Here is a 25,876-nt window from a genome sequence, read left to right as displayed (position 1 = left end):
CTATCACCTTGGAAATCTAAGGATTGTACCACAATTTTGTCAAAACCAATTATAAAGGAAATCCAACCTCAGATACAAGCTGTGGGAACTGCAATCCTATAGTGAAAAGTTTAAACAGTACAAGCAGCTTCACGGCTGTCATCTGTGTGAAGCATAGTATGTTTTAGTAACAGAATGGGCAAACTTGGATCTTCAGTGTCGAAATTTCAACTTTCTGCCACTGGAGCTAAAGGAGAACTTGTACATGACTGGAGAAGCAGTAGGACTTTTGAGGTAGCCATTTGACAGCCAGTCATATGAGATATCTAGCTTATACCTCTATCAGCAAATGGCCTGAATGTTTAGGATGATACTATAATAGACATATAAAATGACATTTTTATTTATCATGATGAAGCTTTGCCAGGCAAGGAACAGAGCACTCATATAACAATTTTGGCATCTGGAGATTATTAGCTGGACATCAAGAGAAGAAAGAAGACTATCAAACTACATTGGCAAAAGACTAGCTTACTTAAAAAGGAAACTATTTTTATACTACTTCTTTCTTTGCTCTTACCTAGAAAATACAGCTTTCATTTAAGATAAACTAAATTTTATTTTATTTATTTTATTTTCCTGACAAAACCTAGAAATTTTTCTTCTGCCAGAGGAGTGTTTGTACCTGGCATTGGCTAATACAGATTTCCCTCCACTTTTTCTTATGGCCTTCTTCACATTTCAGAGTCAAATAACTTAGAAGACAATTTTGCCCATTTTGCTTGTTTAATGCGTCTTTGACTTTTCCAAAGCAATCTGACTGATGCTAATTTTTTTTCCAAACTATAAATGCTCAATTTTAAGAGATCAAAAGAAATACTCACAAGTCATCTCCTCCTTGCCCGTTAGCATCTTTGCCATATAATTCCTTGCCATAAACATGACTTGCACTTGTATTAGCACTCGCTAAAACAATTGCTATCACCAGAGCTGGCAAACCTGTAACACAAGAAAACTTGGGAGCTTTCAAATTTCCTAAACCTTTACATTCACCATGCTAAGTTGAATTATTGATGTCTCCATCCCTATTGTTTTAGTACAGAGTATCCTGAAAAAACTGCACTGAGAAGGTAGAAGAAAACAATTTTTCAAACAGTACAGATATAAAGAACTTGCAAAGCACTTAATGGGCATTAATGAATACACCTCGTAACCTTCTGTGAGGCAAAAACCATTATTTTAGAATGTGATATGGAAATGAAAATAACACAATCTCCCTTAACTACCCAAAGTTAAATTTGCAACTTCACATAGGTTCTCTAGTGAGAAGATTAAAAAAATATTTTAAAAAATGAGTTTTAAGGGAAGGATATTATTGGGATTTTTTTGAGGGTTTTTTTTCAGAGATGCTAATGGGAATTCATTAGGTTGGGCAACTGGGGGATATGAACTTAAATCTGTAATTTCTCCACTGCTTCTCTCAACCGTAAGCCCCTCCACCTTATAAAACAAAATATATATTTCTTAATAATAACGTAAAGGGAGTATTTTGGGAAAACAGACAACTACGCAGAAGAGAACTCTGTGCAGAAAGGTACAGCTCAAACAAAAGAAATGTACGTTTCCTGATATGCCTTATTTACATGTCTTACCCTTGCTATAACAGAACAGATTCAAAGGGGAAGAGGTTAATTTGCTTTTCCGACCACTCAGTCCTTGCTCTCTGCTGAGGTTGCCAAAGAGGATGCTAGTTGCCAATGGAAAGACATCAATTATCAGCTGTACTGAGGTCAGTGCTCTAGCCGTAAGGTTAATGGTTTTGTATTGTGTTGTATTATTTCAAACACAATATGTGCATTCAGGGGGAAGGCACAGATTCCTGATATAGACAAAACTGAAGAATAAAAGCCTTGCTGCCTGGGCCTTGCAGTTATTTTTCAGTAGTACATTTTCCATTTCAGACCTGCTTTGTACATTGCTTAGGGCAGCCAGGATCTCTCTGTGTTTTAAACACCGTACTGAAGCTCAGAAAATTTGGGTTGCCTCTGATTCCACCAACTTCTACATGTATTTGTTGGCAAGAAAATTTAACCTGAACTTAAAGTTTTTGAAAATCAATGCAAAGATGCCCATAGGCATTGCAGTAACTGCAAGAGTTTCTGCATTCATTGTGTGCTATGGTTCTTCACCTCTGATAGGACACTCTTGTTTCCCCTCTCCCATTCTGGCCTCTCCGGAGAGCAAGACCAGTTTATCCGGTCTCTCCACTCATCCAAGGGCCGTGAGCTGCCCTGGGTGGAGAGTGCCAGTTACAGTGTATTTACACAGAATTATACAGGGGAACTTCGTGACAGAGAGGGCTGGCTGCATGCCAGCACTACTGCAGGCGGGGGGGGGTGGAACACCATGTTGATATTAATTTTGCTCTGCACTTCTGACAGAGAGCTTTTATATAGCAGCATTTATAGAGAGCATTTTAGATAGCAGCATAAGTGCCATGTAAATATTGCATCTTCGGAACTCACCCCAGCCAATGATGCAAAACTTCAGTATGTATCGCCGTATGTACGTGTTGAACACCTTCACCAGAGCAATGTACATATGAACAGCTTCTAGTCCCATCCATGTAAAGGTGGCCAGAAGAAAAAAGTGCAAGAGTGCAGCTACAGTTATGCAGAGGCCATCGATATCAAATGATGCAATCCAGCCGTCGAGCAAAAAAATCAGGTTAAGAAAGAGTAAGGCTGTGCTCAAATTCATCAGGATTTTGGACGGGTAATCTCTTCGCAACTTCCTAATGAGAGAAATACAGGTGCATGTGATTAACTTGCTGTACTCACGCAAGCCACATTCAGCAGCTGGGTTTACTGGTTCACAAAGTAAATAAAAGTACAGGGATCTCCTCTGAGCTGTAAGTGTTTGTACTGTAAGACGTAGTGATGTGTACTTCTGTGTCAGATTGCTGAAGGCTTCTGCTGTGTGTAGTGGGGGTAAGCTACCAGTTCTTTAGGTCCTTAATGAGCTAATTAACTGCCATCATATTTTAGCAACTGATTTTTTCTTTAAAAAACCCCTTTCAAATTAAATATAAAACAGTACTTCTTATTTTAGATAGAAATTGAAAACAAAAAGATACAGCTGACTAGAAGGTCATCTGTGATCATTTTATATGTAAGTCTTCACTTAATTTTTGGAATATATTGTCCAGTGCATGTTGTTTTCTCTTTGTTTGTTTGGCTTTTTTGAATAGGATCTTAGGAAGACTGAAGATCATGTAATTTTTTTTTTAATTGATACACATTGAAATGTAGGAAATTTGGGGCAGCCAAGAACTTCTGCCCTCTTGGACCAGAACATTGTGCCATAGGTAATTTAATAGGAATGCCATCATTGAAGACATTTAAAATGCTTGAAAACCCCCACCTCTTCCCTCACCCCCAGCCAACTATCGTTCTTTAGCAGCTACTGTGTCTTATCCTGTTACAGGCAGAATGGTTTCTTTGTGCTGACATGACTTCATTTTCTCTTTTCACTGTTCACAGAACTGTATCACTTCAAAACTTTTGCCTTCTCTTGAGTCACTTTCACATTTAAGTAGAACTGCTGTTGAAATTGTTGTACCACTTCACAATTTATCTTCATTTTATCTCTCTTCCCAGCTCTTTCTGAAGGGCTCTTGAATGTAATTGTCCTAGCTGGAAATTTATTTTTTTATACCTGGGTCAAAATTTTGACACACATTCACCTTATTCCCAGGCCTGAGCAATACAACACATTAGAAACTGGAGGAAAGACTCTGAATTTATGTCCCCTTGAAAAAACATTTCACTTTTACAATAGTGTGACCGTGATTTTACAGGTTTGGTTTTTTTTTAAACATAGATTTCCCTTCCTGGACAAATAAACCACACTATCCATGTAACTAATTTATTTTATTCAGCACATACAGGTACTACCTTTGTGATGTTTTTCACTTACTCAAATGCAATGTATGTTAGAAGAGTTGCAGCTGAAAATATAGCAGATATTCCACAGCCTATGTAAGTGATAAAGGTCAGGACGTTGTTATTCTGTGAGTCTATTTGTGTCACACTTCTCTGAAGGTCCTATGTGAGAGAAAAGGAAGAGATATCAGTTATAGCCAACACCTATTCTATGATCACCACACTCTTTGTTGGTAATTAGTCAAGTAAAACTCAAAAGCACTTTGGCAATACCACTATAACCTTGACACTGGGGTTCATTTTTACCGAGTGTACTTCGTCTATAGCTGTTACACTTCTCACTTCCTTCCCACAGCTCTCCAAAACATTGTGCTTTAAGTACTATAACTGCTCGGAACAGCAGACAGTCAGAGCCTAATTCTGATCCTTATAATTCAGTACCAGGAGTTCAAACGTCCTTCTCTGGAAAAGTCTCTAGTTTTTAAACTTTTTAGTTTTGTTGCTTATATACAACTGTCTTTCAGAAGATGTAAGATTTAGGAAAATGTAATTTAAAAGTTTTCATACTGAAATGTTCAACATTATTGGGAATTTCTGACATTACTTTTTGTTATTAAAAGTTCATAAGAGTTAATGTAGCTAATCATCTACAGATGAAATCAAGGGCAAGATACTGCTTTTTGGTTTTATGGTCTGCTTTGACATAAAAGCTAAAATTATAATAGAACTGGTGTGAAAAATAGTGACGAAGACAAAAAAAAAGATTTAGAAATGAAGCAGAAAATTCTGAGGATTTTTTTTCCAGTTTTCTGTCTAACTGTAACTGCTACATAGTACCACCTGAGAATAAATGCCACTGTTATTTCCTTTATTTAAGGACAAGAAACTATAAGAATGTTTGGATCTATATCACTGTGGAGAAAATGCAAGCAAATGCTAGCAGATAACGATGTTCATTCTACAGTCAGTGTCACTGCTGTCCCTAGCAAAACTATCCAGCAAAAAGAAATAAAATGCTACAAAACTTTGCATGCTTTGTAGAAAAAGGCAGGAGCAGCTTTTTTACAGCCTGTCCCAACCTTATATGACAGTTTATATATACATAAGGAGAGTGTTATTTGAAAATAATTTAATAGCTGAATTAAAGTCAGAAGCGATTATTAAAATGGAAAAGCAATTAGAAGGGTCAAAACTGTGTAAAAATCTATTGGAATGCAGCCCGAATTCAAAGAACTTCTGCCTTATTTCCTACTGCCACTAAAGCATTCAGGGAAGAGAAGGGACTCATTGAATATATCCTAAAGAAAGCCTTTTCTTTCTCCCTTTGAGGATGGAAAGTGGAACAAGACCACAATTTAGCTTGCAATAAGACACAAAGTTAGTGGCTTTTTCATATCTACAACTCAGCATGATGTGAAGAGAGCAGTCCTATTAAGAAGGGTCTTGAAGGCCAAAGCTGAAAAAGTCAGCATGTGTGGCTCTCTTGCGGGGTTAAACTTTTACGTGATACCGCCGCAAGTTACTTCAAAACCCAAATACTTCCACTTAGGAGCACTGCTGTGACCAAGAGCCAATATCTTTTCTGAAGCTATGTTTTAGAGGCCAAAGAATAATTTCAGCTGGAAAGAAGTGTTTCAGGCCATTACTGAGCATAAACAATCACCAAATGCTAAGAAAAGATAGCAGTATTCCGTTTTTTCATGTTGGGATTTTTTTCCCTGAAAAACACTTCACTAGTGCAAATTGTTGGAGACAGCTGAAGGCTAGAGGCTATGCTACTGAGGCTAAAGTGCACTCTATGGTTCCCTCTTTCATCTCCCTGTTAGGCATTGCTCTACCTTTCTCAGCCACCCATTCTGGAGACTTTGTTTAAGGTTCTGACAGAGAATGAGCTACATGTTCTGTACCAGCCCACTGTTGACAGACTTTTTCCCAGAGCAGGTCTGTAATGTAAGGCATCCCCAAAGCTGATTAAAGCCAAGTAAGAAAAGAGCCAATATATGCTTACACATTTTGCAAAAGAAGGTACTGCTTTATACTTTTTGACATTAGATAAATCTTGTCAGATTTGCAGCCTATATTTGCGAGGGACAAATTAGCCTCTCGATCTAAGGATGAAAGGGAATTATTGTGCTCCCTTGACTTTTCATCCTCATTAGGAGTTTTACTGACTGTAGGACATTTTTCTTTCCCTGTTTTTCCTGACAATATGTGTCTCTCTCCCTTTTGTTCTGAAAACAGCAATTCCAAATTTTTTTCATGATTTTTTTTCTGTAAACAACTTCCCACTTTCCCAATCTGAAAATTTTAAATATACTTAGACTTGTTTCTCATTCACTTCCCTCTTGTCACACCCTCAGCTGCAGGTCAGTTTTGACAGATTATACTACTGAGGGATAAGTCGGGGATCCCCTGCACTTCAGGATCATTAAGATCAATTTTTTCTGTTTCTCTGTGGAAGTGTTAGTACTGGTATTTTGGTATTGCTCAGAAGCCTCAACCCCAGGTCTTCTGTGCCACAGTATTTGCAAAAGAATGTAATAATTTGTAAAGAATGTAATAATTATAATAATAACAACAATAATATTCTTTCATTACTAACTTTATTATTTCATTCCTGAATCCTTATCACTAGTTACTTTATTATGAAAAGATAACTTTATGACAATAAGGGGGAAAATTATTTTTTATTATTATTGTTATTAAAAATCATATGCAAAAGAAATAACCCAAGTAACAAAACTGAGACTTGTCTTGACACGAGAGAAAAACTGCACTGCTGTTCCTAGGAAAGGTAACTTGGTGAACAGCGAGTTTGCCTACCATTAGGATCCCAAAGTGTGTGAGGTGGTTGCATAAGCACACCGTTTCGTTTTCATTGGACTCTGCATCCACCTGGCAGCCCGCAGGGTTCCAGCCACCATTGCCACCTGTGGAAATGAAACATGAGAAACTGCTGTCCAACAAACACGTCAACCTATCTTTTAACAGATTTCTCACTTCACCTTGTGCAAATGCAGAAGCGCTCTCTCAAATTGAATGTGCAAGCATTAAAAACAACCAGGAGAGAAGCAAGTAACAGATTTCCTAGTTTCTGCAGAGAATCACAGCAGGTGAGTGTCTCAGTAATGGACTACTGAGCAGAAGCAATAGATGGAGATCTATAATAAAAGTAGGGAGCTTTTTGGTTAGTGAATAAGACCTACTATGTGGATCATGCATTAAGACACACCTTAGTTTTACCCAATAATAAGACAGTTTTAGAACTCCCTTTTACCCCACTGATGTGACGTGTGCACCTGCCTGCCTCCCACTCATATATCCTCATTTATGGCCCAGGACCAGAGAGGGTCCTTCCCTTCCTCCCTGCAGCATGTAAAGCAGGAGGTCAGAGTGGATAATCCCAAAGATGCCTTGTGGCCTTATGAAAAAACTCGGAATAAACTATTCCCTACTCACCCCACCTGAAAAGGTCATTCTGAAAAATAAATAGAAAGATTTTATTTTTAAAAATTAAATGTTAAAAAGTAAAATCTGTTTTCTTCGTTTTCCCCCTGCTAAAATATGAACTAATTTTGTGAAATAGTTCATATTCTCTGACTTCTAAAGACATTTTTCATAATTCCTGACAAAATCCAGCATAATTTGCTCTGTAATTTCAAGACAATCAAGTACTCAAATTTAAGACAATTTCTCAAAAGACTGTGAAGATGTTCCAAAACCACTCAAAGCTCTTCCCCACTTAAGCAGCCACTGGGAATAGTTTCTTCCCTGTGTGTTTCTCCTTTATTGTGCTTCCTAAGTTCAGCTTCATAGGTAGGTTCTATGATTTTGTGCTCTTTTTTTATCCTCCTGCATTCTCCTCAGTTGTTCTGTATTTCCTGCTTTGAAGTACAAACTTGAATAGCAAATTTTATTTCTTGCAAGACTCTCTGTATTAAACCTCTCCATCCAAAATCCTACTGCTCTATCTGTTTGATTGTAAAGAAGAGTAACATGTCCGTAGTGATCTCTAAAATAGAAGGATATGGAAAGCCATCCCAGAGAACAAACGAGCAGTTAAAAGTATAGCTAAGAACCACTGCTGTGTTTGAGTAGCATTATAATTTAATTTGCGCATACAGACAGATCAGTGAAAAACTGCAATCAGCTATGGAAAAGTAGAGAAACTTGATTGAAAAATTTAAAATGTTAGAAACATTTGCATTAAAAACAAACTTTGAAAAGGAGTATATAACATCTACTGTTACAAGTAACTATATTAACCAGAAAAAATTATACGCTTCATTGAATGGACTTAATTGAATTCTGTAAGGATTAATTAGGAGGAAAAATGGCAAATACTGTATCTGATTTTAAAACTCAAAACAACTTTATTCCCCACATGAAAGAAATCACAGTATTTTTAAACTTACCGTTTTTGTCCATATCCCAGAAGACACAGGTAGGTTTAGGATCTTCCTAAGAACAGATGCAAAAGTAGACTTCATGTACCTCTTCAGGCATAAATCTCATCAACATTTACAACAGTTATTGTAATGCGTATTTCATTTACTGAGCAGAATAATCCATATCATTTAGACTGTTGAAAATTTGTCTAGTGTCAAATTAGAATTTCTTCTGCTAGAAAGACAGATTTGCCCAGATTTTAAAATCTGGAGCACTGCTTCTCTGCACTGTTCCACTACTCCACTGCTCCTTTTCCACATCCTCAGAACAATGAAGTTTTATTGTCTCAGTGAAGTTATCTTTGAGTATGTCTTTATAGAATCTAAACACTTTGTACTGTTCACTTTCTTAGGGCTTCTCCGTGAATCCTTTATGTACATCCTTGACAATATGCAAGTGCCTGCTGAACCCAAGTGGAGGTTCTTTTGCCTCACCTTAAAATATTCATTGTAATGAAACGCAAGATAAAGTTAACGGAACCGTGAAAATTACAAACCAGGTTCTCACAATTTACTTTGGTATTACATTTTAACATTTTCTTTTTTAACATCTCTGGTGCTATTGCCTCTTTTGGATTAGACACTGACTGTGTCTGAGAACAGAGTCAAGCTCACCCCTTCACCGTTTTTTAACTGAAACAGTATGTGCCAAAAGATTGCATTTGGTCTCTATTTCCCTAAATTTGCTGTGGTCATCTTTTAACATGTTCTGTCCATTCCTCCTTTGCTGAAAACCACATAACAACAAAATAATTCAGGGAAGTATTAAATTTGATCAAAGAATTTAAGTAATTCTAAAGTTCCAGTGTAATAAATCATGTCCCTGGTCAAAACCATGGTCATGAACAGAGGTTTTACTTAGTTATTGGCACAGAAATTGCTTCTGAGGGACAGAATGAACAGTTTTTCAGGTAATTCTTAGACCATGAATGGAGTGCGAATGCATGAGGATGGGAGAGGTTACTTGTTTTAACTTTTTGCTTCTGTCCTTTTGTTCTAGAGTTTTTGATTTCCATTTATGTTCTTACTCAAAATCCATCCCAATAAATCAGGCTTTATGCTTAGCCTTTACCACATGCACTCTGCATTCCTGTTCCTCTGAATAATCAGTCTTGTTTTACCTGAATTTTGGTATGCTTGATTGTAACCTTCACATAATCCTGAAGATCCTGAATGGTTAAGTTTCCAATACTGCATGCCACCACAAAACTGGTCAAATTGGCAGGATTTTCTGCATCCTTTGAAAGATTAAGAAAAACATAATAAATGCTTACACAGCACATAACATAAAAGCCAGAGTACATAGTTTCATTTTTGCAGCATGCCAGAATAAGTAAGTTGTCAGCATTTCTGTACTTTTGATTACGCAATATAAGAACATTATGTTTATAAAATCAAATTATGGGTTAGCTTCACTGAAGTTTCCATACATGGGCACAGTCATAGAGAGAGGTTAGAAGGCAAACAAAATTATAACTTAAACAATGTAGCAGATAACAACTCATGATATGATTAGCTCATTTCCCTAAACAAGAATGAACTAGCTCCCTTATTGTTGACACTATCCTTTTGAGTAGATGAAAAGTTTTCAGAGAATAACCTGTTTTCTGTGTATGGTTGCTAAATCATCCTGCATCTTAAAATGAATGACTAAGAAGAAGTAAACAAATTCAAAGCAATGTTATGTACTGAAGGAGGTAGTATTTTCTGCAAGGTCTTATTTGATGGGAATTTAAACAGAATTCTGATATTATCACTGAGCAATACTATTTTTAACCTGCAGCTAAGAATCTTCCAACTGAGAAGTTTTCCTTTATTTATTAAAATGGAAATACTAATTTCTTTTGATGAGCTTCCATTGAGACCTGCATAGTTACATGCCTGGTTGGGAAGCTTGGTCACTGCCTATGGCAGATCTTAGGTCAAATGAAGTCTATTGTCACTCCCTCCCAAAATCTGGTCTGTCAAATTCCTGAACCCTTGATTCCTTCTGTCTAGGGGTTTTATTAACCTAACAAGATGTCAGGTATCAGCTCAGCACTGGGCTCATGAGATCCCACCACTTCTGTCTTCTAAAAGACAGAACAGTTTCAGTTTTTAAGTACACATTATCCTGAGAAGACTATTTCATTCCTTAAAAACCATATCCAAGAATTTTCAGATGCAGTATTTCAGATTATACTGGAGCTTTGTAACAAAATTTCCTAAAACCTTAAAAGTCGAAGAGGAAAGAAAATTGAAATATCTAGATAGTTCTTGAGCACTCAAACAAGACAAAATCTCTTGGCTACCACCTAAATTTTAACATCTGACCAAGTCTGTGGAAATCCTTGGACATATTTCTACAGGTTTCAGTTGATTGTGTCTCTAGCAGATACGAAAAACTAGAAATAAATATCAGTTGGTCTCTCTAGGGAAGGCAATTTAATATATTCTTACTCATCCTTAGAAACAAATAGAAATAATGTGTGTATTAAGGTAAAATACAGGTAACTACTTATTTAGCTGTAAGGCCGTGTTCAGCTAAATTAAGGGAAAATACCATTCTAGTGTTTCTTAACATAGTGAATGAAAGGAAACTGGCACATCCAGGGCATAATTCATTGTATCTATTCCATGCATCTAGATCAAAATACGACTTGCCTAAAAATAAGTGTCCATTTTAGAGGCTTTAGGGTATTCTGCCCAGTCTCCAGCTGCTACTGCAGAAGATGTCACATCTCTTACTCTTACAGGTTCACTGTCACATCTGTCAGTACTTTTGCACCTTGGAGTATCTCAAATTGCAATTGCTCCTTTGTCTGGAGAACTGATGCTGAGTTCTGCACTGGGATGAGTTATGTTACACCTCAACGGTGTCTATTCTTTTCCATCGACTAGCTTTGAAGGCAACTTATGAATAACAGTTCAGGCATTGATGTGTACATAGAACACACCTGCCTTTGGTGAAATGAATCCCACTCTGAATAGCTTTTACATAGTCTTCTAATTAATATAACCATCAGATTTTAATGAATGACAAGATAAAAGTTTCTGAATTCTCCCAGTTGCAATAAAAAAACCCCCTCCAGTACTGTAAAGTAAAATGTTTCACTGTTACATTGACTACTTACAAGGAATACAGCTAAGAGCATTTGGGTTTTTCTAACTGCAATTGAAATAAATGTATCTATGAAATACTTTTATTCTAATGAATAAAGTTACTGGGTTTGAGATGGCATGTGGATTAATTTATTTGTAGGCCTTATTTTAACGTCCTTTTTTTAACTTCCTTTATTTTTAGACCTACTAAAACACAATTTTAATTGTGTTGATCATACCACCCATGAATAGTTTGAAAAACACACAAAAAAGAAAAGGCATTTTAGTTGCAAACTCAGATGCAATTTTTCCTGGTTTTTTCCTTTTTAATGGCTTATTAAGTATCACTTAGAAACACATTCTAAAACTACTAAAGGACACATTCTAATTTTATATGATTTTATGCCATAGTGACAAGAGTCCATCTGTCTTCTTCTGGGTTTTTTTATTAAAGATATCCATCCTGTTTTTCTCAAAAGCAGGCCTAAAATTAATCCATTTTAAAATAGTTAAAATACTTCGGGGTGTATTTCAGAAGGCAACTGTGGGTCATGGGTATTTTCTTGCCCTAGATTATCTGATGAATCTGGATACACTGCCAATAAAAACGATAATATAGAGACAATACAATACTACAGAGTTCTGCGGATGCACAAGAGTCAAAGGTCACTTAAAATACTGATGGGAAAACAAACTCAAGTCTTCTGAGACACATTCTACAGTTCACCATGAAACAATATTTCCTTCTTAATTATCTTTTTTGTTTTTTTCAAAACAGATATGGTTTCGGTTTTCTGTTTTTCAGGTTGCAAACTCTTTATACTTTTTTTGGCATCTACCATGCAGGCACTATTTACAATTACCATTTGATGGGACCCCAAAAAGACAAAACCCAAATCTACCTGAGTACCTTTATTTTTCAGGTGTAAGTATTGTTATCCTTATTCCCTATTAAAATACAGAGAGCTTATGAGAACACAGATATGAAAAGAATAGTATATATCGAAACAAAAGTTCTCTGGTTACTGACCATCAGCCCAGAGTTTCCAACTGAATATAAAGTAGCCAGCTGGATATGATTACTAACCAACTCTTATAAGGAAAAGAGAGTACTTGCAGTGTTACAGGCCAAATTCCCTTCTGATACAAAAGAACCTGGCTCCCCTGAACATCAAAGACTTATATTAATGCATTTAAACACAACTTATGCCCTTTAAAAGGACATGCTACTTTCCTCTGATCATAAGCAGCTGGGATACAGTTTTCCACAGATTACCGAGAAAAGGTTTATCTTACATTTCACAGGAATCTGCAGTCAAATCACAGACTTTAACCCATCTTGGGCACTTCAACTATACTGTCACTCTGAACATAAGACTGTCTTTAGTGCCTACATTTGGTATCATCTTTTAATTTCTGTAACTCACAAAACACTGTGAAATGATTCCTACACTATAGGAAACTTTTAGCAGCTGGCTTTGACCTACCCTATCTGAAATTACTTCAAACACATTAATGTTTACCTGAAAAAGACCATTTTTATTGAAGAAAGTAAACTGAGCCCTGGATATAACTTCAAATTCATCTTGACTTAAATTCTTCAGTAAACTTGGTGGCAGAACAACAGAAGCAAAGGCACTTGTCTGATCCTTGTCAAAATCTATCTGTTAAATAAAACAAGAGAAGAACATGTTCAGACAAAAATCAAACAATCTGTTGTCCACAACTGGGTTCACACCTTTACACAAAGATATCTAAACATGGGTATAGAATCAATCAACACTTATATGACCTGTGTCTATGTAAGAGTTGATGCAATAAATAGGGGTTTTTTTAAGGCTTGGTAGGTTTGCCACCTTCCCAGCATGAGATCAGCCTTCTGCTATAAAAATGTATTAGATAAAACCAACAAAGAAACAAACTCCTCCACAGCTATAATGATGATTTGGAAATAATGGATGGCAATAATGGCAGTCATAATCATTTTCAGTAACCTTCAAGATACTTTTTCTCATAGAAAATAATGCTGAGATCTAAAAAATATGCTCTGAATCCTGTATTAGTTGGATTGATCCACATATCTGAAATAATTTTCTTATAAGCTTTTATAGTTTCTCTACTACAAAAAGGAGATCTTAAAACAATTATTAGTGTCACCCATCTATATTTATTGTGCTATATAGCACAAAAAAAAGACACTTTCTGCCATCAATAGAAATGTAATATATACTGGCAACGTGTCAGACATCTAAAAGCCCACTGTGGCCCAGGGATGTTACAAGTGAGTACGAAATAAATGAGGATGCGACCTTGCATTTTATTAGCAATTCTATGAATGCACACTTTCCCACCATGACATACTCAAGGTGTGCCACCGTAGCCATCAAAGGAAAGGGAATAAGCCATCTCACTATGGCTCTATAGTAAAAGCATTTAAGAATTTTACTGTGAGATATGGAAACTCACACTTCCCCAGAGGCATCCTGATCATGTATTTATGCCTCTCACTATGAGACATTTGATTCTAAAAGCACCATTAGCTAATAGAAAGTTAAAAGTCATAGGTTACTGACAGATTATTCACTGGTTTACTGTGAATAAAAGACACCGTGGTAAATCAGTCAGAAGTGGTTCATAGATATCTCCTGACAGGGATAGATGTAGTTGAAAAACAGGTTTTCAGAGGGTAATTCTGCTACAGTAAACAGAAAGTGTGTGTGATAAAGATGTCCCAGGCACTGCCTGCAAATAGAGTGGAAGAGACTTCTATAAAGAAGCATGGATATATTACAGGAACAATTTAATAATATGAATCACCAAAACCTAACTTAGTCAAAGGTTTGGCAAGAAACATAAAGACATAGGGGACTGAAATAGAATCTTTCCAAATTGCCATGGATAAATTTGCTTGATATCTACTTTAAAAAAAAAAAAAAAAAATAAAATCTGGAAACATTCTGACATACAGCTTGTTACTGTTCCCTGATGAGCCTAGGATAGGACATCACATTGCTGGTGAAAAACATGGGCTTTCACAAGGGAATCTCCCTCCAGGAGGGATAGCAAGTCTCTTTCCTGACAGGTATGGAAAATATAAACGGTGACCACAGCTCCTGAAGATTTTTCTAGCAGGAAGGATGCTAAGAATTCTCAATCAGCTGTTTGAAATGTGAAATCCTCAGAAGAAACTCATGTTCCAATAGGAACATTATAAATACTTTGACAGAGTTTGGATTTTATGATTATTTCGGCAGTGCTGTAATAAATGATTCCAGGACGAGAAGATTCCTGGATGTCCTCAAGCCACAGATGGTAATTCTTGTTATACAAGCGAACATCCAAAACCTGGTTTTAGATTTTTTCCTTTCCTCTTTCCATAAATAAAGGATGAAATCTGGAGGAGAAACATTCCTTTGAAAACAAAGCTGAAAACAGCTATTGAGGAGCTTCATTAATATGAGAGCTAAACAAAAGTAGATTTACAATTATCAAAAATTTCTGATAAAATTGATTCAAAGAAATTTTAGCCAAATGTCTATGAATAGAAATATGTGAAAACTCCATTACATGAAATGTATTCATATCTATTTAAACAGCACCTGAGTTTTGATCCTAAGTCTAGATACATGTAAAAGGCCTGAAGCCTACTATGTTGCTACTACTTTTTAAAAATTATTCTTAGTCTCTTAGACCTTTAAAGATTAGTCTTTAACTGTATGCATAATGACAAGTATTGTTGAATTCAGTTTTGGTTCCTCTGGCCCAAATGACAGTAGATTTTTTTCTTTTTCTGTGTAATATTTTCTGTGTGTTTCTCCAAGTAATGCTCACTCTACTTGAATGGTTAAACACCCAGGAAACTGAGATTACATTGTCACAGACTTCCTATTTAACTGCCAAAAACCCCCAAAAACATTGTATTGCACTTTTGAGAGCATTCAGGTGCCATAAGATGCAGTTAAGCATATAGTGAAATTTAAAGTCTCAGCATCTCATCACTACAGATTTCCAAAGAACCTTTGGAAAATCCTATAGGTGCTCATGCGCATCTCAAATTCTATTTCAAGCTTTCAGATGTCTGATTTTTTCTATTTGGGGGGGGAAAAAAAAAGAGAAAAAATATTTTTGAGGTGACAATAAATAACTTTAATATACTAGCCTGTCTAGATACTGTAGCACCGGAGACCTTCCTGCATTTTGAGTGATCTCTGTTTCTTTTTTTTTTATGTCTAGGCTGGCCAAGCTCCACATGAATGACTTGAACTACGTCAGACATTCCTAAATGGTACAAGCTTAACAACCTATGTGTGGACAACAGGATCAGTCGTAGGTCTCTTTCAGCAGTAAGTGTTAAAACTATACTGGAAGATTGAAGACCTATTGTATCTGAAGAAATCTGCATGTGGATACCTACATCTAGGAGTCTTATTCTAAAGCTGAAAGGCATCAATGGAATTGTTAGCTAGTGTACAATGGATAATACAACAGACTGCTGAAGATTATTTTCCTTTTTCACTAGTAAAAAAACTCACAAAACTAAAAAAGGGTCAAGTTGTTCTGGATTTATAAGCAAATCACTTTTTATCTGCATGGAATGTGAGTTTATCTGTGTTTCCTGTCATTCAAGGAAATACTACATTAATCTGTTTGGATGATTGCAGGAAAAGGGAAATAGAAAGTAAGGGGAGAATTGGGAGTTGTAACTGTTTTTACAGGAACCACAGTAAACACACTTGGAACAACACGCACATTTCATGTTCAAATACAACTGCTTGTTCTGTACCTGGAAATCAGATGCATTATTCTGTGGACTGACACTGAAAGAACCACCTTTGAATGAAGTTGAGTTTATAGAAGACACTCCAAGTGCGAGATTTCGTGTTGAAATACTCATGGATGGTCCAGTGAAATGGATCTTTAAAGCCAAGGCATCAATAGTTTTTAGAGCCCTAAAAACAGAAGTTAAATTATTCTAAAACAAAAGCTTTTGACTGACAGAAACTATCTGACTGACAGAAACTATCACTGCTCCTGAAATAATTTTTCAACAATACTTATATCTATGCTGTGTCATGTGTCAGAAGACTTCTTTTTTTTCCATTGAAATACTTCATCTTAGTCATACACATTAATTTTAGTACAAGAAGAAATATTTGTGTATCTAATTTGGAAAATTCTTTTTGATGAAAATCAGAAAAGTTTGATTTTTGTGCTGCAATCATTTGCCTATTTATGGAAGGATGAATCCTTCCATGAAACCTTGCAAGTTGCTCTCAAAAGCTTGTCTCAAATGAAGAAATACTTACTCTGAAGATGAGGCTGCCAATACACTATCTGAACTGGTTAGAATATTGGAAAAAATGGTCACCACAGTAGAACCCAGAGATTCATCAATTTCTTCATCATTAACAATTTTTTTGAGCTTCTGCACAACGTCATTTACTTTGTCTGAGGTTAGCTGCTGCCCTTCACCAGTGAGATTCAGAAGCTGATTGGCTATATCAGCTGCATTTTCTGTAAGCATACAGTCAAGTAAAAAAGAGAAAATAATGCATTACAGTCCTGAAGTAATACAGAAATACAAGTTTTTATTCACATTGTTGAAATCTAGAGAATGTTCCAGGGTGCTGGGAATGATCATAGGATTTTATAATTTTGTCAAATTTATAATTTTATGAAAAAAGTATATAGAACCTGCTGATTACATACGGTCTTCAATGGCTCCATTTTTCTTTTCTTTATTTTGATTTGAGTTTGCAAATCAGAACTATTGTTGAAACAGTTGATTGAAACAAAAAGTAAGGAATAAAAAGTCTATTTTTTCTCTTTTTTTCTCCTTATGTTATCCTTTTTTTTTCCCCACTGGGAAAAAGAGGTTCACTCTTTCACTATTACTGAAAGAGTATTCACTCTTTTAAGCTTTGTGAAGAAAGGCTGACCCCATTGCAAATGTTTCACTTCTTTCAGAGGATGGTTCTCTTACTCATCAGAGGGCTGGTAAGTATGACACACAAGCAAATTTCATGAGAAGAATCTTCCTGGTAAGGAAAGTTTTATAGTGTGTCCAATGGCAAAACACTAGTGTAAATCACATGTTAAACTGTAACTTCAATGCCACCTGGACAAAAACTAATGTGAATGCTAACCTTTTACAATATCAAAATATTTGAGATTTATTGGAATTTGCAAATAAGATTTTGAAATATCAGCCTTCTTCAGTCTGCAACTGGTTGTGGGTTTTTAATGCTGTTTTTTTATAATACAGCTTTTGGTACATTTACTTTAGAATGTTTACTTTACATGACATGATGTTTTCCTATAGTCTGACTGCAAGTACTCAATCAACTATGTTATGTAGCCGGGCTCCCTAGGACACCTCTATCAATGAAGAAAGAAAAAGAGGCTTCTTCAAGAAAGCAATTCAGAACAGGAGCTTACTTGTAGGTGCTCTAAAATACACACAAGAGTATAATTCTCTTCACTAGCTCTGACAATAAAAAAAAAAGGCCATAAAATTGTTGTCTTGTTATTTTATTACTCCTTTATGGCCAGAGTGACATCAAGGGGTATTTTACAAACTGAGAATAAATCTGAATACATCTGATTCTTTCCCCTGGCAGCTACAGGCATTGGAAACATTTAAAAATTTGTCCTAACTTGAATATCAAATAGAAGCAAGATACCACCTTCATCTACTCTTGTTTGAATTGCCTGAAGAGTTTGATTTATTTCAGTAATTCGTATTCAGAGCTTTTAATGGGTGAGTTGAATTGAACCCGGCACCCTTCCTCAGAGTTTAATTATTTATTCTGATTATTTAGAAAGATTTTCAAACAACTTAGCATAAAGAAGAAAGATATTCTTCCTTAATGTAACTTCCTTATGGGAAGCAGTAATCAAAGTCTACCACACTATTCCTTTAGCCAAGACCAACATCAATATACCCACCTGTGCAATTTCTAAGATCAGGTTGACCCCAGTATGATGTATAATTCTGCAGACCCAAATAGCTAAAGAGGAAAATGACAAAATTCGCATGAAATATAGTAACAAAATTACATACATATTTCATAATTCTTATGCAGGTGTCACAGTGGTCCACTCTTCTCAATTCACAACATTGCTAGCAACATGGCCCCTAGTGAAATGCAATATGAATAGTTGAGAGTGGTATAGAATCAAATGTGATCGATTAAGTGACAGCGCAAACAGAAACCCTATTCTTTTGAACAAATTACCAGCTGATTCCTATACTGATTTGACAAACTGCTTCAATGGAAATTCTAGCCTTTATTTCAGGAAATACCCAAATGCTAACACAAACTATTATGCTCCTATTATGGCCACTCAGGTGCTGTTCCTATAATTTATCCTTGATGTAAATGGCTTTGATTAAGTCAATTGCAAGTCATAATACCTCTCAGAAGAACATGCAGAGGAGCTATGTGAAGATATAAATTATGCCATCCAGGAAAACTAGGGCAAGTCACTTTCAGATCTAGATCCAAAGTAAGGGGCAGATAAAAAGATTCCCTTTTTGTTTTTTTTTTTTTTTTAAAGCCTTACCATAACAAAATACGGAATCACAGAATGGGTCAGGTTGGAAGGGACCACAGCGGATCATATGGTCCAACCTCCCTGCTCAAGCTCCATCCTGGAGCACATGGCACAAAATTGCATCCAGATGGTTCTTGAATATCTCCAGTGAGGAAGACTCCACAACCTCTCTGGGCAATCTGTTCCAGCGCTTGGTCACCCTCACAGTAAGGATGTTCTCCCTCATACTCTGGTGGAATTTTCTGTGCATCAGTTTCTGTTTGTTCCCTCTTGTCCTATTGCTTGGCACCACCAAGAAGAGCCTGGCTCCATCCTCTTGACATCTTCCCTTCAGATACTTAAGAGACATTGATGAGATCCCCTTTCAGTCACCTCTTCTCGAGGCTGAAAAGGCCCAGTTCCCTCAGCCTTTCCTAGTAACAGAGATGTATGAGTCCCTTAATCATCTTTGTCACCCTGTAACAATGGCTCCAAAATTAAACAAACTTTTTCCTCAATTTTCTTTAAAGACAATCATGTTGTCATAGCATGGCAAAGGTAGGATGGTGAAAGGAAAAAACTTATCCTTTCACTAAGCACATGATAAAATAACATTATTCCTCAGCTGATCACATTTATTATAACAGCACACTAGCAGGTAACCTTCTACTGTGGGATGCACAGGACTAAAAGAAACTGTTAGAAGAGCTTCCTCTTCTTTTGAAACACATCCCACCAATGCTCCATACTGGTAAAAGCTAGTGGAGTCAGAGGGAAGGAAAGCACAGCACAGGGCAGAACACAGTAATTTTTTTTAGGAGAAGTGCTGTACACAGACAATCAATGGTATTGTGTAGACCACAAATAAACAATAAAGATAAGCAATACTGGACAACAAAGGCCAGAAACCTTAATTTTTAATGATTCGGAAGTTCTAACATAAAAACAGTTTGACTTCTGTACTACTCACTCTACAACAAAAGTTGGTCAATCAGGATCAGTTCTTGTGCAAGATTAAGAGGCTGAGGAAGTGAGTTATTTAAATATAATGCAGGTTGCTTTCCTGTTTGGCACAGAACCTCAAAGCTGATTCATATCCATGTTGCCATACTGTTTTCAAGAAGAGATGTGGTCTTCTCAAAACATGTTCCAGATGCAATGTGGGCAGATAAGACTAATATATTGCCTTTAATGGTAATCATCCTAAATACTGAGCAAATTAATTAATATTGCATCATCATAACCACATTTAAGGTACTCAAAAAAGATCAAAGCCATAGTGTTTTGGTCATACATCAATGGAGGTAATAATATTCCCATTTTACAAATGGGAAATAGAGATACAGAGTCAAAGTCTTTTGTAGATGTTTGCAAAGAAAGCCTACATTAGGGAAAATATGTCCTAAACCTTAAAAACACAAGTTCAAATCTTTAAGCCTAAGATTATTTCCACCTTCAGTTATGATTAACTACTGGCAAAATGTTTGTTTCACAATTTCTTTTTCTTTCCCCTGGTGAGATGAGATGTTCTGGACTAACCAAATACACATCTCAAATTCATAGAATTTTATTGTTTCTTACACATGGGAGATAGTAGTAGTGGAGTGGTAGCATATGTGAAACTTTGGTTTCAGTAACATAAACATCATGGCCAAGTACAAGGTCCTGAACGTGGGCAGGGCAATCTCAAGCACAAATACAGGCTAGGAGGAGAATGGATTGAGAGTAACCTCGAGGAGAAGGATTTGGGGATGTTGGTTGAAGAAAAGCTTAATGTGAACAGTCAATACAAGCTTGCAGCCTAGAAATCCAACTGTACACTGGGCTGCATCAAAAGCAGTGTGGCCAGCAGGTCAAGGGAGGTGATTCTGCCCCATGAGACCTCGACTGGAGTGCTGCATCCAGCTCTGGGGCCCCCAACATAAGAAGAATGTAGATCTCTTGGAGCAAGTCCAGAGAAGGGCCACAGAGATGATCAAAGGGCTGGAACACCTCTCCTATAAAGACAGGCTGAGAGATTTGGGGTTGTTCTGCCTGGAGAAGTGAAGGCTCTGAGGACACCTTATAGAAGCCTCCAGCACCTACAGGGGGCTACAAGAGATCTGCACAGGAACTTTTTACAAGGGCATATAGTGATAGAACAGTGGTGAATGGTTTCAAACTGAGAGAGATTAGGTTTCAGATACTAGGAAGAAATGTTTTACTTTGAGGGTGGTGAGATGCTAGAACAGGTTACCCGGAGAGGCTGTGGATGCCCCATCCCTGGCAGTATTCAAGATCAGGCTGGAAAAGGCCCTGAATAACTTGGACTATTGAAAGGTGTCCCTGCCCATGGCAGGGGGGTTGGAATCAAATGACCTTGGAAGGTCCCTTCCAACCCAAAACATTCTATGATTCTATGACTTGAATAAAGCAGTTTCATTCTGTAAGAAGATGCTATTTTTATAATCACTTTGAACATGTATTAATTTTGGGCCTCAATATGCCCTACAGAAGTGGTAGATGAGCCTTTTTTTCTTATCAATCAAGTACATACTCTTACTGCATGCACAAAATCTCTCACAGTATAGAAATCGTCTTCCTGAAACACAATACCAGCCAATGGCAACCATTATAGAGAATTTAGATTAACAATATAACCAGAAAGTTGCATCTGAAGCAACTCAGCTTCTCAGACATTTGAACACCTACCAGGTTCTTGATGCAGTCTGAACTGAGCTCCCATGGCAAAATGTGAAGTTGGTCACAGTAGGTCTGGTATCTGGCCAAAAATAGTTTGGAGGGTTTTCTTCAGCTAAACATTTTTCTGTAAAAAAGAGTGTTAATATCATTGTTAACAGTAAATTTCACCACTTAACCGTCTTGCATTTCTTGTCCTCAGCACATCAATCAGTCTACAGTACAAAACTGTCTTCAAATTAAACTCTTGGTTGTTTGCTATAGAGTGTCAATAGATACTGCTACTGCTCAAGGGAAAGGGCTGAACACGCATGCTGCATCCATTTGCATTCCAACAGCCTCCACCTCCTCCCTCCCAAAAGAAAAGTAATCTTTGACTGGCAGTAGGTGCATGGGAAAAGACAACAGCTAAAAAGAGACAGATTAAGGGCAGCAGCTGGCAGGAGCACAAACAGCATTGACAAGTGGGGATGAGAGGCCTCGGAGGTCCAAAATAGAGGTCATTTTAGCACTGGCTGTAAAACATACTTCTTTATCCTCAAACTACCAAAGGAGCTGTCAGGAACTGTCCCAGCCTCTGAACCAGACAGCAAAACACTAACTAAAGCAACCTGGACAACTGCGTTTGTATTAAAATGATATCTTGACCATGGCTTTCTGAGATTAGTGGAACAATGAAGCTTATAGGGACAATTTAAAATCTCCAACAGTCATATCATTTGGAAATGTGTGATTATTTTAACACAGAAGATGCTTATTTATAGACAAGCAAACAAAATTTGTTGTGTAGCAAAGCCAAACACTACTTACCCACTGGATCAACATCCACAGTATGAAGTTGATATCCTTCTTCTATGGTTCGATTATTACTTATGAGCTTCTGTCGGATGTCTTCCTCTTCTAAATTGATGTTGTTGGTAGAATTATAAACCAGAAGAGCCAAAACACCAAAACTGCAAGGAAAATTATCCAAGTGTTTCAGTCGGAACAGTAGAGGTCAAATGTGTGAAAATAAAAATATCTGATTTTCTGAGTACAGAACAGTGTCACCAACACAATGTTGCACATTATCTGTAAATTATTTTTATATATAAGACCACAACAAGAAAATATGGTTGGGAAATTTCATCTTCTAGTTACCATTAAAGAAGCGTGTCATTAAAAGAGCTAAGAAATGTTTTCAGAAGAGTTAGAATATTTTAAAAGATATTAAAAGATGAAACCATAGACTTGTGAGTTCTAAATGGGTCCTAATTAATTTTAAAAATCTGTTTGCTGATGGCTTAGAAATTTAAGAGCTGATTCATGCCACCCCCAGAGGATCTACCTCTACATTGACTACAGAGGAAGACTAGAAGATTAACAAAGAACAGATGCCTAACACTTAAATCTCTGGATTCTAATGGAATGAAAAACACCATGACACACTTCTGAAGCTTTTAGATGTAATTACGAAAGTCAAGTTGCTCAGATGAGTAATTCAAGTCTGAGCACTAATAGCTGTTTTGTACTGTGGCCCACTGCTACTTTCTTGGGCATAAGAAGTAGTTCAAAGTGCCCAAGTCTCTTTCCTGTGAGAGAAATAAAACAGTCCCCACCCTTGTCCAAAAACATAGCTTTTCTGAAAGGGAAACCATGAACAGCCAAGCAGTTCTAGCAGGACAAAGGAAACAAGCTCACAGTGGAAAGCCCAGAAATTTCCTCCTGGGACACAAAGAAACACATATTGGAGACAAGAATATGTTGGTACCCAAGAGCATTGGTTGGCTCTGGCTCGTAGGACATGACGCCACTAAAGTATGGAACACTGGATCTCCATGCAAGCCAAAATGTGGAAAAAAGGAAAAAGCAAACCTGCTTTAGGCTGTCTTCATCTTAGCCTTGCCCTTGGATACCCATCAGCCTGAATAAAGACAGACCTTTGCAGTGAGAGCCATTCCTGGCAGGCTGGGAAGCAGCAGCACTGCCAGCACACATACTGTGAGCACGGCACAAACTAATCAGAGCTGCCTTCACCTGCAGCCCCCTGTGCAAGAAAGCAACAGTCAGCTAAAAGGTCTTGTGGTCTACAGAAAGAAGCACAAAAAAACTACAGGGGTGCTGAAGAGGGCTAGTAGGGTTTTCAGGTACTGCTTTCTATGACAGACAAGGACTTCAACTCAAAAAAAATCTTCCAGAAAGACATCCCCATGATGACAGCTCAGAATTGTACTTTCCAGAGATGTCTAATCTGGTACAGTATAAAACTACGTCTTAGTGTACAGATATTGCTCTAAGATGGCAGATTTAACCCTCTTTCTGTCAGGCATCATTCTGAAAACTGAGTAACTCCAGCCAATAATTCTGAAGTACTCTCTCATAAGTGAAATGGCATTAAAACAATTGGCATTAGAAAACAACCTCTCAGTCTAGGAAAAAAAAAAAACAACAACAAAAAACAACAAAAAGGAAAAGCGAAGTCCAAACCTCATACAGAAATCACAAATGTGAACTAAATACTCCACACATTTAACTTCTGCAGATGTAAATAAATAAGTAAATAAATATACACAGTCCCTGGTTGTTTATTTTCTTTTATTGTTGTTGAACACCAGCACACTTTTCTTTTTTCTTGCCATATTTACTGTCTTACTGGTAACATGTTACTGGAGACGAAAGATAAAAATGTCACCACCTGCTGGCTTGGCTTGCCTTTTTCCCAGTGGATGTATTTTAGCAGAGAAATGACAACTATCCTTGGCCAGGTTGCTCCTGCCCTGCTCCCAGATATACCAAGTTCCTCCTAACATTCCATTCGTCTCTGTGGAGTGTTTAACATAAACAGCAAATAGCCTCAGTAGGGTAGATAAGCATTAGTAGGCTTTTGCTGTATACCTCGGATATATTACAAAGCCAAGTTTATTATGACATTTATTTTTAGAAGAAGCATGGAAATTGCCTACGCGACTGCCAATTCCTTCAGCCCTTCAGTACTTCAGCCTGAGTCTCCTGGCACTTAACCATTTTTCCTAAAAGATCCTGGCTTCACTCATCTATTCCCTTTACTTCAGAAGAGGAAAACTTAATATATTTGATGCCACTCCCTACCTCAGCACTCTGGCTGCAAAAGAGTTCTGAACAGTCACTGCTACTGTTAAGCTGCCTGTTTCAGGACTCCCAACTAACCAAAATGATATTTACTACCCATAACTGCGCAGAGGAATAATAGTAACAAAATAGAATGTATAATGATAGATGAGGTAGAACTTGTTGCAGTTATCTTGAAAAATTATAGAGGAAGGTATTGATAATGAAGCACTGATAAAAATAATCTCTTAAACCAATCTGTTACTTGTTTTCTGAGAAAATCCTAGATCACAAGTCATGTCTACTATATAATAAGAGCCTCCTCCATAATATGACAAAAAAAAAGTCTATTAACTTTTCAGAATGACTCATGCTAGCTTCCCAAAGTAAATAAATATCTTTTAACTTGACAGCTGACGCAATATGAAGCTGAGTGCTTCCTTCCACTTTTGTCACACTCAGATCGCAGAAAGAAAACATTTTAATGGTGAAGAACAAATTCTCAGTTTGGGAAACAGTAGCCCTACAACTCTGCCATGCTCTGCTGGGGTCACTGGATTTGCTATTTATTGTGTGCCATATAAAAGCAGATAGATTCTCACAGCAGTAATCAATTACAAATTACACATAATCTACAGTAACCTGTACTTCCAGCATTACAGCTATTGATATTAAAAAAAATGGACTGTGGTGTATGTAAACACAATGAAGATAAGTATGTTCCTCTTTTCTTTGATTGAAATGGTGACAGCTGGAGCAAGCAGGAAAGCAGGGGAAGACCAGTGTTTCTCCCACTTTGTCCTGGTCTGTTGAGCTAAGCTGGCTCAGAGAGAGGAATTTGCTAAGCTGCACCCTCATCAGAGGCACAGGAGGCGGTGGTGGAGCCTGCACTGCCATGGCTTGTACCACAAAGCCAGCTTTATTCTCTGGCAGCGTGACTCAGAGCTATTCCAGGACAGTGTGCCTACACACGGGCTGTGGTCTCACTGCTTCACGATGCAAGGAGCCTGAAGGAAGGATTAAGAAACCATGTGAACCATGCAGCACAGACTGTCTTGTACCTGAAGAGACGTGGTTGATAATTAGCAATGCACATTTCTCCTTTCTGTTGTACTAGACAGGCTGAACCAATACTGAATTACT

General features: G+C 37.1%; 1 protein-coding gene across 3 annotated transcripts in view; it reads right to left on the bottom strand.

Annotated features, from left to right (window-relative positions):
- The window catches only part of ADGRG6 (adhesion G protein-coupled receptor G6), a 108,769-nt gene that overhangs the window by 13,845 nt on the left and 69,048 nt on the right, over positions 1-25,876 (bottom strand). For all 3 annotated transcript variants that reach the window (XM_027751498.2, XM_027751502.2, XM_027751504.2), the window contains 12 exons: positions 22,478-22,620; positions 21,680-21,794; positions 18,401-18,462; positions 16,759-16,966; positions 16,236-16,401; positions 12,976-13,116; positions 9,493-9,609; positions 8,339-8,384; positions 6,747-6,853; positions 3,958-4,085; positions 2,505-2,773; positions 864-978 (listed from right to left, as the gene is read on the bottom strand). In XM_027751498.2, the coding sequence (XP_027607299.1) occupies positions 864-978; positions 2,505-2,773; positions 3,958-4,085; positions 6,747-6,853; positions 8,339-8,384; positions 9,493-9,609; positions 12,976-13,116; positions 16,236-16,401; positions 16,759-16,966; positions 18,401-18,462; positions 21,680-21,794; positions 22,478-22,620 (1,617 nt within the window). The remainder of the gene's footprint in view (positions 1-863; positions 979-2,504; positions 2,774-3,957; positions 4,086-6,746; positions 6,854-8,338; positions 8,385-9,492; positions 9,610-12,975; positions 13,117-16,235; positions 16,402-16,758; positions 16,967-18,400; positions 18,463-21,679; positions 21,795-22,477; positions 22,621-25,876) is intronic.

The sequence above is a fragment of the Pipra filicauda genome, unplaced genomic scaffold, assembly GCF_003945595.2.
Source record: "Pipra filicauda isolate LSUMZ 115617 unplaced genomic scaffold, ASM394559v2 scaffold55_size4083901_pilon, whole genome shotgun sequence".
Lineage (NCBI taxonomy): Eukaryota > Metazoa > Chordata > Aves > Passeriformes > Pipridae > Pipra > Pipra filicauda.
This window is presented reverse-complemented; position numbering and strand designations above follow the sequence as displayed.